This window comes from Oxyura jamaicensis, chromosome Z (genome assembly GCF_011077185.1).
Source record: "Oxyura jamaicensis isolate SHBP4307 breed ruddy duck chromosome Z, BPBGC_Ojam_1.0, whole genome shotgun sequence".
Classification (NCBI taxonomy): Eukaryota; Metazoa; Chordata; class Aves; order Anseriformes; family Anatidae; genus Oxyura; species Oxyura jamaicensis.
In genome coordinates, this window is record NC_048926.1 from 23,421,749 (window position 1) to 23,439,035 (window position 17,287).

The 17,287-nt window shown below is 35.9% G+C and overlaps 1 protein-coding gene across 9 annotated transcripts in view; it reads left to right on the top strand.

The window, feature by feature from the left end:
- Positions 1-17,287, top strand: part of MAST4 (microtubule associated serine/threonine kinase family member 4) — a 294,272-nt gene that overhangs the window by 240,317 nt on the left and 36,668 nt on the right. For all 9 annotated transcript variants that reach the window (XM_035309515.1, XM_035309516.1, XM_035309517.1 and 6 more), the window contains 6 exons: positions 726-801; positions 2,198-2,407; positions 5,351-5,452; positions 10,154-10,286; positions 14,590-14,657; positions 17,129-17,214. In XM_035309515.1, coding sequence (XP_035165406.1) covers positions 726-801; positions 2,198-2,407; positions 5,351-5,452; positions 10,154-10,286; positions 14,590-14,657; positions 17,129-17,214 — 675 coding nt within the window. The remainder of the gene's footprint in view (positions 1-725; positions 802-2,197; positions 2,408-5,350; positions 5,453-10,153; positions 10,287-14,589; positions 14,658-17,128; positions 17,215-17,287) is intronic.

Consider the following 17,287-nt stretch of genomic DNA (forward strand, 5'->3'; position numbering starts at 1 on the left):
TACTTGGATGGGCTGGTGTTCCCAGTCCAGGAAATTCAGGTGGAAATTTTTAAAGGAAATTATAACCAAGAATGAGGCTCTTGATAGTAAGAAGGAGTTTCCTGAGTTAGCAAAGGTTGTGGGTACCTTTTATGGATGGTTTTACTGCAAGTCTCATGCTTTGTTTTTTTCTAGGCACGGTGTCTCAGGCATTGATGCAACCTATGCCTATGTGTGGCATTATTTGTAGAAAGTCAGATTGGAGATAATTGTTTTGATTTTTCTTTTATTTTCTAATTTAAAAATAGATTTTTTAAAAAACAACTTCTGAACATTTTCACTTGCAGATAATAGAGTTCTTGGTCAGGTCTTGCTGTTTTAATTTTATGTAACCTTCAAAAGGGTGGGTGTGGTCATACATATAATCAGCTGTTAAATATATATCTCTGTTGCCCTTCTGAGAAAAAAAAAAATGTAATGCCATGAGTGTTGCAAAGCTTCATGTATCCCAAACTGTAGCTATAAACTAATAACATCCTTGACAGTTATATGTCGAATACATGAACTGTTTTTTAAGGCCTGGTCAGAAATAGCAGAAAGGAACAAGCATGCCACTGTTTAGAGGATGTACCTGTCTAGTGAAGCATGTGCTGACTTTTTGGTGCAAATAAGCTATGCAGAAATATAAGTACTAATCCTAGCACATGCTGAGACAAGTTTAAAGAAATAATTTGCTTCGCTTGCAGCCCTGGACGTTCTCCTGCCTGCTGTGACAATGAAATAATTATGATGAACCATGTCTACAAAGAAAGGTTCCCAAAGGTAATGAATTATATTTAAGATATTCAATATCTAAATTGATAGGCAACATAGGTTTTAAGTAAATGGTGTTTTTGTTATGGGAACTAATGATCCAAGGCTGTAATGGCTTTCATAAAGCATCACCAACCTCTTATTAGAAAGATAAAATCACAATAAAGAAAATCCCTGCTGAGAAGAACTGGACATTCATTTGACAAAGCTGCTGAACTGGTTTTGAAATTAATCATGCTAGTAATACATTCTGCTGGTTGGAAAGCAACAATATGTTCAATTTCAATAGGTGCTGTGTACTTGGGGTTAATGTATACTGAATTAGTAAACTGAAACTGTTTCTGTGGCTCAGTCTTGTACAGAATCTGCTGATACACCTGCAAATTTCTTTCTTCAGTGCCATTTCTCCCTTTTTGCAAAACCTTGTTATATGCTTACTTTAAAGGTAAAGATCAGTACATATTTGTGAGAGTTTGACTCAAATACCAAACCAGGAAATGTTGCTGTCTTGTCCAGAGATCTGAGAGAAAAATGAGTTCTTTGGTACAGGCATTTTGCAAGGGGCACTGTGCTGTCAGTTTCTCATAGCATTTTGATGATTCCTGGCAAATAAGCTGATATCACTCCAAAAATGCCTACAAGTAGGAAAAAAGAGTCTTAATTTTTCTTCACATAAATTTCTTTATGGAAGTATGAAGATACTAGTAGAGGGATTAAGCAGCAATCAGTAGTGTGAAATGATCTGCTCATTTCACTGGGTGATGTATGAATTAAGAGGTGTGGGTTTCCTTTTCAAAAAGAAAAATACTGCAGTATCTTTAATTTTTTAAGCATATGCAATTGTGAGAAACGGTCAGTTGGATCTATAAAGGAAGCACATCTAGCAAACTGCAGACACATCTAACAGGACCCATGAGCCTGTGATTTTTGTTATCAGTTAATGGGCTTTCAAACCATGAACTCAAAAGTTTCAAAACTTTGAACAATTTTGTGGTATAACCTGTACAAAAGCAAAGGAGATATTCTGGTCTGTAGTACCTACAGTTTATACAAAACAGCCAAAGACATTCATGAGTTTTCATTGTTTTTATTTTGATTTGGACTTATTTTTACAGTCATGAGCGTTAACTAATTATTTTAGTGAGCAATATAAGATCAGTGTTTATGACCTGCGGCAGACAGAAAGCAGGATTCGCATAATAGACCAGTAAGGCGATTGCTTTTCTGAACTGATAACTGGGGAAATGTCATTGGCCATTTTGTCTATTTGCTTGCTTTTTGCTTCAGTCATTTCACGTATTTTGTGTAGGTAATTTCTTAGGCACTATAGAAAAGTGGTAAAACCAGAAATAAGCTTTGAGGTTATAAGACTGATCTAATGTATCATGTATGTGTTTGTATATAGGCCACAGCTCAGATGGAGGAAAGGCTTCAGGACATTATAACAAATCATTCTCCAGAAAACGTCCTTCCCCTGGCAGATGGAGTGCTCAGTTTTACCCACCATCAGATCACAGAACTGGCTCGAGATTGTTTGGATAAATCCCACCAGGGCCTCATCACATCACGATACTTCCTTGAATTACAGCAGAAATTAGACAAATTGCTACAGGAGGTATGAGCCATGAGAATGCTGTTATGCTTGGTAGAAAAGTAATTTAAATATGTTTCCCTAAGAGTTGCTGTATTGAAACAATTATGACTGTTGTACTCAAATAATTGCCAGTGTTCACGGCAGTTTTAGTCTATGTAATGACCACAAGGACCAAAAGGCATCCTACTGTAGTCTGGGATAAGTAGGTTGTAAAGAATCAGAAAAAACAACATTTGCTCATGCAGTGCAAGTTATAAATTGCTTACAGAAGTGTGTGAATAAGCCCTAAATGAGGAGGTTTGCTGTACCACTTACTGTGGATAAATGAGGGAATATACTCTTCCCACTTTATCAGCCCTACTAATTGCCTGTTGTGTTGACAAAGGAGACAGCAACCTTTATGTTTTCGTTATGCGGAGGTTATTTGGTTATTTAATTATTTAAATATTTATTTCTTTCATAATTAAACTGTTTAATGACAGAAATTGTCAGTTCTAAAAGCATTGAAACTTCCATAGAATACTCGGCTAAATGTGTTAAGAAAAACATGAAACTTCCTAAAGAAATGTGCAATGCTGTCAGTATGTTTTATAGATGTATCATTTTTAGAACAAATGAATATGCTGAATGCTGTAATTGTTGTTTGTATAGGACTTGATAGTACATTATAAACCAAAGTTACTGTGATAGACTATTAGATTTGATAGACTTGAAATTTTCCCACTGAGATATTAAGATGTTGTGCCTGTGTTAATTTTTTTTTCTGGTCTTTTCTTCCATTTTCTTTTAAATGCAGGAGCAGTTACTAAAGCTTTTGGTTATTTTTTTTTGGTGTGTGCTGTATTTTATTGTCTTCTGATCAGTGAATATGCATTTTACTGATTTCTACAAATACTGTATTTTGAACTTTCTCATAAAACAATGCAAAATTTAAGACATCAGTGAAATACTTCTGCATTATTGAAACTCTACTCTTTGAGCAAGGAAATAAGAGCTTGCTTACTAGTCAAAAGGGAGTTTGAACTAGTGACCTTTTTGAGAAATAAATTTTTATGATGCCAAAGTGCAGGCAGAGTTTGCAAGTTGGATAGAGATATCTCACTTGGAATTACGTTATGGTAGTGGTAATGTCAAAATACAAAGAAACACATCTTGAAAGCTAAGATGCACTGAACTGTATCTGTAAACAATATATCCCTTAAAATGGCTGCACAACAATTATAGTTCAGAGTACAAGTAGGCACATTAATTTAAAAACAGTAACAAAAAACCCTCCAGTTATTCTCCAAGCTGTATATAAAGCAGTGTATAGATGTTAAAAAAAAAAAAAAAAAAAAAAAAACCCCTTTTTTTTCATTTTTTTTTTTAAAAATTTTTTTTTATTTTAAAAAAAAAAAAAAAAAAAAAAAAAAACACTCATTTTGTCATGTTCTGTGATGCAAATTCTGTATTATGTTAAAATTTTCTTTACAAAGATGTAATTCCTCACAATGTTAAGGCTCAACTTTTGAGTAAGTGCAAATGGTTATCTGTCAATAGTGTAATATGATGGAAGGAAAATTTTCTGCTTTGCTTAACTCAGCTCTGGGCACTCATTTGTACTTTGGATTCATGGGACATATTTGTTATCAATTCCTAGCTGTGACTTTCAGGAGAAAGCTGTGCTTCCAACTGCTAGTTGGCACATTGTGATTATTTTGCATAAGCTGGGGAAGACTCCTTCGACGTTTGAGCAGTTTGGGTCAGTTGATATTCTTATAAGTCCAAGATCAAGAGGCTATGTGGATCTGAATGCTTTCCTGCTTCATCCTTCTTTAATGTAATATTTATTGTTTTTGTTCACATACACACCTGAGTGTTCACAAAACTGTACAAAGTTGCTTTAATTTTTTCTGGTGATTAAAACAGGCAGACATTTTATTTACAAAAGAGTTCTCTTTGGACTTGGTTGGTGGTGTGCAGAATACAAATGCTTGTGTCCAATTAAGGTTTTTCTAAAATCTATTAATTATGTTTGTGCCTTTATGTGCTAGATTATGTTTGTGCCTTTTTTTCGTTTTCTTTTTTAAGCTTTATAGATTAACTTTTTTCAAATATTTGATGTGTTTTTAAATGATAGCACTTATGTTGAGAACAGCACGTAGCTTCATTTTTTGGTAGGATTTTTAATTACAAAAATACAATATAAGATCTATTTTATATGAAAAATACTTAGTTGCCATATTAATCATTTTCAAAATGTTAGATTCTTAGTTTTCTTTCAATTCCTTTTGTGATTTTGAATAAGAAAGATGAGGAAAACTTCAGTTTATATTATTAAGAACAAAGAAATGCTTTGGGTTATATTTGAAAGGTATGTTTTAGTCAGAATTAAGATCATATGGCTTCTTTGCATTTATTAGCATCCTCAGATGATACCTTTTCTTCTTAGAGGCGAAAGTTTAAGAGAACCATTTTGTAAGTCTTTTCAAACCTTTCAGAACTATTTTTTTTTTTTTGTCATCACCTTCACAGAACTCAAGTTTAAATTATCTTCCTTTTGCAATACCTGTATGTGGCCTCTCTGTCCAGGAAGTGGTATAGCTTCCTGTTTTGTTTTTGTTAGTTTTCATCTCATCCTAAAACTGTTAACTCAAACTTAACTATTTGTACAAAAGTACATATAGAAGAATGATGTATTGAATTGTATTTCCTTTTGTGAAACTGATAACAGTAAGTATGTAATTAAAAAATGCAGATATGTCATTTTTAGGCACTTTTACTTGTTGCAGTGATAGGATTGTATAAATTGGATTACTTCAGTTTGAAATTACAATGTTACTATCCTTACCATTGCTGCTGGTATCTTGATAATGATTTACCATTTGTCTAAAGTACATGCTTCAAAACCTGCAATTTTGTTACCGAGTTGTGCATTGAATAAGTTTTGTTTTATTTTTCCCTTTATTTATGTTCAATTTTTAGGCACAGGAGCGATCGGAGAGTGGAGAACTGGCATATATTAAGCAACTGGTTCGAAAAATCCTAATAGTTATCGCTCGTCCTGCTCGCTTACTGGAATGCCTGGTAAGGTGATGCTACTGTAAGTAGGTTATCTTACTTGTTACGCTGGGAATTTTTTTGGATTAGTATTCAAGGCCATTTACAATCATTTCCTGAAATGTTAAACAACGGGCAGGGCTTCATTATTGGTGAGATCCTTTTTACTTTTATTTCAGAAACATGAGACTGACAGGGAACTCCTGCAGTTGTGTTTGGCTCCCCACTATTGCAAATACTGTTATTAAATCCATTTCATAAATTTGGGAAACTCCAGTTTAAAACCACTTGGGTTTTTCTGTTGTTTTGTTAGACTTCGCTATTCTCTTGGGAAGACTTTTCTGGAATCATAATTGCTTTGTGGTTTTCCCGTTGTTGTTGTTCTTACAAGTTTCATAATTTTGTTGCACTGAACAGTTGCCAGAGCTATAAGCAGCTTGTAGTTAGTGCTGCAGTACCTTATCTGGGGGGAAGGGTTAGGGTGCCTGAACACACAGGTAGCCTAAATTATTCTGGGGACCAGAAGAAACAGAAGAGTTAACTTATGCATGAGCATAGCATGGATGTTGCCAGGCTGGGCTAGCTTGTGCCAGGCCACCTGAGTGTGTGTCTGCTTTGCCTGCCCCTGCTGTGAGAGAGTTGGGGAGGCTCAGGTGCGAGAAGTTGCTCTTACGCACAGAGCCAACGTGCTTCAGTTGTTCAGTGGAAGTAATAAACGCTCACAGAACACAGTGTCCTCAGGAGGATGGTGTAGACACCCAGATACCATGTAAGAGCCAGCCTGACTCCAACAGGCCTGGCAGGAAGCCTGAGCTGACTTTGTTGAGCTGCTGTGCTTGCCAATACCAGGATCGCAGTGTTGACACTGCACACAGATATTTGAGGCTGGCAAGACTCCGCGTATGTGGGAGCTGCTAACCTGCTGCTAGACTCAAGTTATGCCTGAAAGTGTCATAACTGCATTTGCATGCCACTGAATCTGAGCTAGTCAGTCTTTCCAACCTTATCTTGGCTCTGCACTGTGTTTCTTCATCTGTGGCACAGTTAATCCACAACCTGGATCATTCAGCCACAGGCATTTTGAGAGCTGGCTTTGTTTTGTTTTGGAAATACCATGTCTCAGCGTTCCCAGTTGCAATTTGTCCATGACTTGTAGTTCAGAAGAAATCTGAAATACGGTATGTGCTCTGGAGCAGAACATAAAAGATGTAAAAAAATAATGTCAGGTTCTAGAGAAGAGGGCGCCATGGCATGTATTGCCTCTACTATTGAATCCAAGCTTGCTTTATGACTTCACCCTGTCCCCTGAAATGCCTATTCAGTCATATCTAGAATCAACTTCTGTGCTTCATTCTCAAGGTTCACATGATCCTTCTCCAGCCTATTATCCAATTTCTTATGATGTCTTGCTTCCCTCTGGTCCATGTCATCATTGTTGCACATCCAAAAATGTCCTTAAATGCATTCTTTGTGGCACTTTGTCCTCCCTTCAGATGCTCCCCTCCTCCTTCCCACCCAATCTTGTTCCCAGTATTATCTTTTAATTCAAATGCTTTCCTGGTGACCCATTTGCCCACTAGTTCATTCTCCTTAATCATTAGGTTTTATAGCTAAGTCCCCAGTTTCTACCCCTGGGATTTTATCCCAGCCTACTTCCTCTGCCAGACTACACATGAAGTGGAGCTGCTCCACATCCTGTGTTGGTCCCTTTGCTGGCCCTCCTGATGTGAGTGGAATGGACAGTGTTGTCAGACCAGGAAATGAGCGCTCTCTCTCTCTGTCTCTCTCTGTCTCAGTTCGGGTGCGTAGTTGCTTCCAGCTGTTTAGCTTTTCAGAACAGCAATGGCAGAGAAAGCCAGCAGAGCTTCTTTGGAGTGTTCTTACTTGAGACAGAGATTTAAGCTGGAACATAACTTTGCACTGTATGTTTTTCCAGAGGCAGGTAGCTTGAACAAATGTAGGCAGTCAAAAAATCCACATTTCATATGCAAAGTGTTAAGCCTTACACCATAAAGGTCACTGGAATTGTTTAATTTTGCAAAAACAGTATTTTTCCATAGCTTCTGTCTAGAAAATTTTGAATAATATTGCCTAATATTTTTAAAGGTCTGTCTGAAATAGATACTAGGTATGGAAAATTTCAGCCTCTGTAAGAAAGTTCATAGCATTACAGGAAATAAATCCAGTGCTTTTATCATGAGGAGTTTCATGTACTATACTGTAATGCAGTCAGTTTTCTTACGGCAATCTTAGCTTGGGTGTTTATGGTATATGAGTTCCTATTTTATTCACGCAATAATAATATAAATAAAGGTTTTTTTTTAGTTTCATGTGCCAAGAGCTACTGCCAAATGTTGAAAGATTTTTTCCATTTTCAGTGGCTTCAGTACATGAAGAATGAAACACAAAGGTAGAAGTAAAGATAAGGAAATAAATTTATTGTTTATAATATTTACATATATATCTAGATGTATATATGTTTGTATGTGTATGCATTGCGCATACTTATTTATCTGGTTAAAGGTATCTGTTCTGAAATTACCTTGACTTACTAACAAGTGGAGGAGAAACTGCATAAATTTATGGCTACTGGTAAGGAGAAGTTGTTTTCATGATGAAGGCAAATAGCTTATGTCTACATGCATATCATCACATTGTTGTGTTCATCAGTGTCAGAGACTAAGATACAAGAGATTCAGCGTGTCAAATGAAAGAGTAAGGCTAGAACAGCATGTAATACTTAGTTACACATTTCAGATTTCTAGGCCATTTAGCAGCCTCCAAAGACATTGAGCTAAATAAGAGAGTTTGGGTATTTAATGGTTTTGTGGTAAATCCATTGAAGTAGGCTGCAGATGTTGTAAATCATTTAATGGAGAAAAAAACAAAAACAAACAAAAAAAACTGAGATTGTTTCTTATAAGACTGAAAATAACATAGACATTTCACTTCAGAAACACTGCAAGTCCTCCTGGTAGCTGCAGTGGTTTGGATGTTTCCAAAATGAAGCACAATATGTAATCTTTCAAGCTAATTTCTCTTCCAGATTGGGATGTTGAGTTCCCAGGTCCTGGGTAGCCTAAGGAGCTAGGGCAGGAGTCTGGTGACCTAGCAGGCAGACAAAAGCCCCAGGAAGTTATGGCAGGGCAAGAAAGGCTCCCCATGCAGGAGCAGGGGTCTGGGGGGAGCTGCCGCCCGTGGGGGACCCGTGCTAGAGCAGTTTGCTCCTGGGGGATGGACCCCGTGGTACGGAGCCGTGTGGGAGCAGGTCTTGAAGAGCTGCTGCCTATGGGCAGTCCCCACAGGCTCAGTTCAGGAAGGACGGCATCCCGTGGGAGGGACCCCACGTGGAGCAGGGGCATGAGCATGGGAAAGGAGCAGCAGAGACGAAATGTTATGGACTGACCCCCATTCCCTATTGCTCTGCATTGTGTTAATTGGTAAGAGGTAGAAGAATGGAGATTTGAGTCTGGGAAGAAAGAGGAGGGCAGGTGTTTGTAGTTTGCTTTTATTTCTCACTTCTCAGTTATGAGTTGGCAATAAATTAAATTAATCTTTCCTAAGCCAAGTGTTTTGTCCATGATGGTAATTGGTGTGTGATCTCCCTGTCCTCAGAACCCATGAGTGCTTTCATTGTATTTCTCCCCATCCTGCTGAGAAGTGAGAGAGTGGTTTAGTGGATATCGGACAGCTAGCCAAGGTTAATCCAGCACATTGACTGGAAAACATCTTACTGTATTAAGTATCGCTCCTGTTGTGGTCTATTGTTGGGAAGAATATCTTGAAGAATATAAAGACTGTGTGAAAGAAATCTTGATATGAATTCATAGAGAAAGGTAGTGAAAGTTTTTTGTTGTTGTTGTTTTTAATTAAAAAAATACCCTTTTATTAATCATCCTTTTTCTGTTCAATGCTTCCGTATTTGTATCTTCTCTTAAGGTAGTGAAGTAAATTTATTTCCAAATGAGTTAGAGGATAGGCAGGGATTATGGTAAATACTTTTTTCTCACTGTTGGGGGCTTGCCTGTTACAAGTGGGATAAACTACAGTAGTAATGTAGTTGATTCACAAAATATGATGTTTCTTGTCTAGTTTTGGATCAGTTGGATGAATGAAGCTGAAATGTTTTCTGCAAGTTAGAATTTTGTCTTCATTCTAAAGTCGGTGATACGTTTAGTTGCATTTTCTATAAAATACAGTGCATATATATTGATTTAAAACATTTCAAAATTTCATTTAGAAGTGACAACAGAAAGCAATATATTTATGTAGTTTCTTTAATAGATTTTTAATATGTAATGTACACATGTACTACATTTATGTGGAAAGTACACAGTTCAGTAGTAGATTTTTGTGTGCAAGCAGCTGCAGGGAGATGAAGTCTCCTTATGTGAGATCTTGTCACTGAATGATACACTGAATGAATACTGAATGAATTGTTGGTTGTAGGTCATTTCACTGAATACTGTGGGAAGTTTTGGGGGCAAAAAACTTCCTATTAATAAAATAGTGCTCTGAAAGAAAGGTATGACGTTTCATGGCTTACACCATATTACATCATATAGGAATTGTAATAGAATAATAGGTTACTAATAGAGTAATGAGGTATTGCTTTTAATATGGGAAATGACAAATATTTGCAATAGAAACAAAAAAGGAGATTGTTATATTAGGTTCTAAGGCTTCAATTTCTGCAAGGAGAACGATGATGATTCTTTTTTCTTCTAGGAATTTGATCCTGAAGAGTTTTACTATCTTTTGGAAGCAGCTGAGGGCCATGCTAAAGAAGGACAAGGCATTAAAACAGACATCCCTCGATACATTATTAGTCAGCTGGGCTTAAATAAAGATCCTCTGGAAGGTAAGTGCACCTCTTTGTCCAGCTACAGACTCCCAGATACTTTTTTCTCAAGGTATTTATTTGTTGTGATACTAAAAGATGTTAGCAGAACAAGCATTCACTAATCCTTTGGGTTTTCTCACAAGCTCAAAGGCATTAAAAAGCCACCAGAGATTTTCTTCTATGAATATCATTCACAAATACATTGTTTCAGTTATATTCATCTTCTTCCAGTCTTGCAGTGTAACTGCCTTACTTTAAGTCTAGTTGAAATTTACAGGTATAATTTGATAGCCACTATTATCCAGCCGTAGGTAATAACTGACACTGGACTAAACTGTTTGTTGCCTTTCAGTATCCCCAGCTTCCCACATCTTACACTCCCTGAAAATTATGTCTTCCATTCCTATTAAAACTGTGAAAATTTACTTTCCTGATTAACTTAATTGTCCATGAGGACTTCTCTAGGGGGTAACTGGGCTCCCGTAGAGATATTGTCATTGCAAAACATTTCTTGTTGTTAGATTCTTATTTTAAGTACAGTGTTGGGTAAACTAAAATTACTAACCAGACCATCCTCTCTTCCATTCTGAGGCCAAGTTCTATCATTGGTGAAAAGCAGAAATTGATTTGTTGCATTCTGTGCTAGTCTTGCAATTAGAAAGTCCAGCAGAAGTGCCATCATGGAAATTTGGACTAGCTAGTGCCATTTTGCCTGTTTTCTGTGTTGTGACAGGGGAGCACTTGATAACAGAAAACAATAGTGATAACATGTGACTGGCTTTTTTTTAACCAATGCAAGATCACATTTCATTAAATCTAAGGAGCAGGATATAACACATTAAAAGAAAATGTTTTGTTCAGCTTAAGCAGTTTGTGAAGTTCAGCACTGCCATGTGTTGTCAGGAATTTGGTTAGATCTGATTTGGTTCATATTATTTTCAAATATGTAAAAGAAGCTGAGCCTATCCTTAGTCGTCTTCCTATCTTCACAGAAAAAAAAATCATCCAAATATTATTTTTAATCTTAGATGTAGATTAAAGCATTGCCGGTGCTTTTTGCAGGGATTCAGACTTCAGGAAGGATGCAGGGCAGATCAGGAAAAAAAAAAAAAAACCACAAATTTAATGAAATGTGATCTTGTATCTGTTATGTAGTACTGGGGCAGACAAAGAAGTAGCTTAACTCTCTGCAAGATACATAGGTGTCTGCTAGATTTGGTGAGATGCTGGTTTGGCCTAAAATGACAAATCATAAATTCTTCACTGATGAAGTCTGCAAGATAGAATTTTGTGGGTTGAGAGCTTAGTATTATTGACCCTGATTCTGTTACGTGAACCTTAGCTTGCTGTTTGAATCTTTCTGTCCACTTGGCTAGAAGTGTTCCTCAGCAAGAGTAAGAAATGTGACACTAAGTTAGTTTTGCAATGTCATCAAATGTTTTTAAACAGCTTATTTGGAGCAGAAGTCTGGAGATAAACAGTTACATACAAGTAAGGAATACTATTTTCTCAGACTGAGGTTTTATTTTATGTGACTGTGCTTTATCTAGAACACATAATTGAATTTCATAAATGGGATATTGATAAATATTACTTAAAATTTGAAACATTCTGGGATTTTTTTATTATTTTTTTTCCTGTGAGAAAAAATGGGCTCTGTGGTTTGTCAGTAAATACTGAGAGGTATATGATGTATGGGTTACTGATAATTCAACTGAAGACTTGGGTAATTAAATACTTTGTGTATCATTTTAAATGTTAATATGTATATAGATCTGTAATCAAATAATTCAGGCAATGCGATTCCTTTTAATGTTTTCCTTTTTCCCCCACAAAAAGTGACATTTATAAGCAGTATAAGTCACTGTGCATTGACTTCCTAAATGATCTAAGTTTGGTTTTAAATTAGTACCTCTGTATAAAAGGACATCCCATAGCAAAAATAAAAATAATGGCACTATGAGTTTATGCCCTTGAGTTAATCATGTACAGAGATAATTATTTGGAAGCACTGTATTCATTAATATAAAAATATTGCAGAAAGATCATTTGCCAGAGAGAGCTTTATATATACTTGAAGGTTTTTTGACTCTGATAAACGGAGTTACTGATATATCTATATATATATCTATATCTATATATCTATCTATCTATATATATCTATATATCTATCTATATATATTACTATATATATATTATCAGTAATTACTTATATATATATATATATATATATATATATCAGTAATAGATAGATAGATATCTGTATCAGTAACTCCGCTTATCCTGACACACAGAATTGTATTTCCAAATAAGCTGTTCAATTATGCCTGCAGTGTTTGTAAATGTTCGTGGAAGGGATTTCACTCCTCTGCAGAGAAAAACAGCCTAATGCTTCAGCCCCTTCTCTACTTCCCTCCTTTGTTTGCTGCCATTGCTGTAGTATTCTTTCTTTGAGTGAAATGAAGCATACATTACTTGGAGATAATGCCAGATAAATTTATACTGTAGTGAAAGCAATACCACAACAGATTCATCACTTATCAGAGACTGGTGGCTGCATTTCTGAAGAGTTCCCCAGGGAGAAATTTTTCCCCCTGGTTTTTAAATTACCATCTTTACCTTTTTGAATCATGAGTCTTCAGAAATGGTTTAAATCAATGAAAGAAAAAGGGCAGATGTTTAATGGTATTTAGATGAGTTCTAAAAATCTCTTCAGGCATTGCAAAATGGTTCCATGGCTCTGCGTTTTGAGAGCTGACTCTTGGTTCCATTCCATTACTACCTACTTTTTGCAAATAATATGTATTTCTCAGATAATGGATATTTTGCAAAAGTTCTGTTTAAAAATGGCTCGTTTTAATTTGCTATTTCTGAAAATAATTTCAGTTGAGAAGGCTGTCAAAGTATATTTTTCTAGCGTGCTTTGTTCTCACCCATAGTATATCGGTTTCATCAAAACTTCTATTATAAAACCCTCATGTTCATGAAACTGAGTTTTGACAGGAAAATCCTCTCTAACTTGGAATTTGGCCTGTATTGTTTTAGCTTAGGCTCTATTTTTAACATGTTTATTATCATTGGAGATTTTTTTATTGTTCATTGACATATTTAGAGTTTTTTTGTATCTTTCTAGCTTCTGATAGACTCTAAAGATCTGTGTTTTTTGTTGTTGTTGTTTTTGTGTGTGTGGTTTTTTGTTGTTTTTGTTGTTGTTGTATTTCAAGTACTTTTTATTCTTACACCTTAAAAAATAGTGTTTTTTACAGTGATTATGTGTGAAAGGTACTCGTTAAATCTTCTCCAAAAGAAAATTATCTGCATGGTTAATTTGCAGTTAATGATTAAACTAAGTGTTGTTCAGATTGTTACCTAGAATTTCACTTCTAATAGTCACTTATTATGTAGAAAAATCCAGTTTAGATATTCTACGTGAATATTCAGTTATTCTTCATATCCATAAGTTAACGGTACTGACAATGAAATTGTATCTCTCAAGTTTCAGGTTGTTTTCTCTGTCGTATAACTCTGATAGAATGGGCATCTTTTGCTCTGAAGAGTATATAATTAACTATGTATGTGATTAAAGTAATACTAAACTTCCCAGGGTCTTCTAGCTACTAGCTGTCCTGTTTAGCTTTTATTACCTGGAGGAATTCTTAGATCTTGTGCCACTGGAGTACAGAATAGATTTAGGAAATCTGCACCATAGGCTAATACTGGCAGGAACAATTCGGTAAACTTGGTAAAGCTGAAAAATGTAAGCATTTCCCAGAGAACTAGTCTATGTAAGTGACTCCATAGATTATAAACTTATAGGAAGAAAAAGGCTTTTAACTGTTTCTGTTAGGCGTATCAATCAGTATTTCTGTGTATACGATGCAGACCATTTGGAATCTGTATCTGTCTGAACTAGAAGCTTTTTGCTCCAACTGGGAAACTTTCAGCAGCACATTAAGGATAGGGCACACTATTAATGCGTACCTAGTACACTACAATTCTCATGAGTTTTAGCACATTATTGCTGTCTTTCCCTTAATGCTCAAATCGCACATAGACCACAGAATTCCAACATTTCAGCAGTCACAATACTATTGCTTTTTATTGGTACTTACCTGTTTGAAGATTATATAGACATTGAATAGCAAGTATTCCTTTTCCATGTGGTATTTATCCCCTAAATGCTTAGAGACATCCTAAGAGTTATTTGGCAAGAACTACAGATAAGACAGCATGTTTACTGATGATTCCAGAAAAATGTGATTTCTCAGATTTCAGTTCTTATACTTCATTTTACTTACTGTATTCTAATCTTTGCTTCTAGAAATAGCTCAGCTAGCTAACTGTGACAGTGGGACAGCAGAAACTCTGGAAATGGATGAATCAATAAGTGTAAGTTTTCTTGTTACAATGCTACTTTTGTTGAATTGGAGCAAGGAAAAAGAAACGTGTTGTTACCCCTCACTGTCTTGTATTTTTGTCCTAGTATGTGTAATTGATTGAATGCAGATGCTAATCCTTAGACCATTGCAGAGGTGAGCACCATGGTGCTCAGCAAACAGAGGGATCATGAAAAATACTAGAACAAAATATTCTACTTATATTCCTAGATGTTGCATTATCTGGCTTCCATGAAGCTGCAGTAATCACCACGTGAAGGCTATTTTACTACAGTTTCCACCACTGCTTCTTTCATTTCTGTTTATTGTAATTATTTTCTTTTTGGAAGGATTTTTATACCCTTTCCTTAGAAATAAAGTGTTTTAAAGCAGTTTTAAGACAGTCTGTTTGCAGAGGCAACTAATGATTAAATTAAGAGTCTGAACAGGTACAGTCAAGCCATGAGGAGGAAATGAGCATGTTAGCAAAATAACCTGTTTCAGGAAGTTAGTTTGCAGTCTGGAAGATGCTGCAGTATTCTTTTGAATCGGTGTTTGAAAATATTTCACTACAATAATGGATATCTTACAATAGTATTTTGTCAGATGCTTGTTCAAAAAAAAAAAAAAATAGTTGGTAGAAGTGATTGGGCTGGCTATTGCAGTGGGTTTAAATTCTGTCAATTTAAATTATTTTTAAAAAATGTTATTTGTACTTTGGATGTCAGCCAACAGACTAAATGCAGTTCTAGCAATTAACAGTTGATCTGCAGTGCAAATGGATAGAAAAAGCCAATGCAATTTGGGGGGTAGGGGGGAGAATGGAAGGTCACATAGGTAGTTCAGTAATACGTTACTGGCATTTTTAAATTAGTAGAATTTAAAACAGAGCCATGGGGTATCTTTTAAGCTAGTTTTGATATGCTATGGGAAGGACATCATCCTGTCCTAAACGTCCTATTATCTTGAGATTTCTGATTTTCTGGCCAAATACCATCTGTAGAGGCTTCCATAGTTGTAATGTGAAGGGCGTTTCTCACTCTGCTGCTGTCATTCTTCTGCATTTAAAATACTGTATTAGACCTGAGCACTGTTTAGAGGAAGGATATTGACAAATTGGAGGAAAAAATAAAATAAAATGCTGAAGGGAAATTCTGAATTACAAGGTGAATATAAACGTACAGACTGGCTTAACAAAAGCTACTGAAACTGTAATTCTGAAAGTATGTGTGCTGTGCAAATGCAAATTCCGAAGTTGAAGAAATAAAAGATAGTGCAGTGTAATGAAGGAATATATAACTGGGGAGGAGGTATGATGGAATGATATCAGGAAAGTAGAATGTGGGGTGAATATCTAGAAACATTTTCTCAAATGAGGTTGTGGAATAAATGTAAGATAGAATGACACATGAAAAGTGTCAGGAAGCATATCTTAAAAGTAAAGTACAGAATCATTCAATATCATAAATATATAATTAGGGAGAATCCTGTACTGGCAGGTACATAGCCTAAATAATGTAATATAATATAAATTCTTTCTGCTCTTGCGTAATTCATTCTATTAACATATGCACTAATCTTGTACTGAACTGTTTCTTTAGCAACCATTTCATTGAAAATGTTCTAACCAGATCTACTTTAACTGTTACTGAGCTACCTAGATAGGGATCACAGAACTCTTTGGAGATTTGGGAAGCATCTTGATAAAGATCTTGTGGGTTTGGTATAAGGAACTGGGGAGTCTGCACATACACACGCACCTCACACCCTGCATTTCTAATTTACACTTATATCTTCAAGATTCGTTAAAATTTCAGGTAGAAAGAAGGTTTTACAGTATTCAAGACAACTCCATTTTGAAAATGTTCTGGCATATAAGTAGGTGAAAGTGACCCCTGTCATGGTAGAAGTATTGCATTTTTATCCTCCATATTTTTCTTTGTACCTCTTTCCACAGTCTATACTAAATTATATCACAGTCCTAACATTAATTAGAAATGTACAAAATATTTGCATTAAGAAGAGCTCATCTACTTCTGTTATTACCAGGCTTTACCGGTACAGAATCAGACTTACTCAAATGGGAGGGCAGTGGCCAGAGAGTGCAGAGTGGGGTTCACAGAAGTGTATAACTCCAGATAAGAATTGCTCATAACTCCTTTATCAGAAGCCATCATGCATATCTGCTGTAACCATGATATGTAGGTGAGGGGACAGACAGCTCCAATACAACAGCTACCTTTTCTGTTAAAAGGCAGATTTGCCTCAAGAACTCCGTAGGTCCCTCATTTTAGCAGCTGTGTGGTTGACTGGCCAGAACTTTCTGTCACATCCAGATGAACTGTCTGACTCATGATAGTTGATGCTTTGGCTTGTTTTTTATTTTTCCCTATTTTTTTTTTTTTGGGGGGGGGGGGGGGGAGGGGGTTTGGCAGTGAAGTAAAATAAAATACTATGCTAACTGTGTTCTCTTTTACTTTGAAGACCTCTAATACCTCACTGCAGCTCCGGAGGAAACCTCGGGAAAGTGATTTTGAAACAATTAAACTGATTAGTAATGGAGCTTATGGGTGAGTAACCTTTGAGCATAACAACTCTTTTGCATTTCATTTTTGCCTAACTTCCCATTATTTCTGCAGGGAT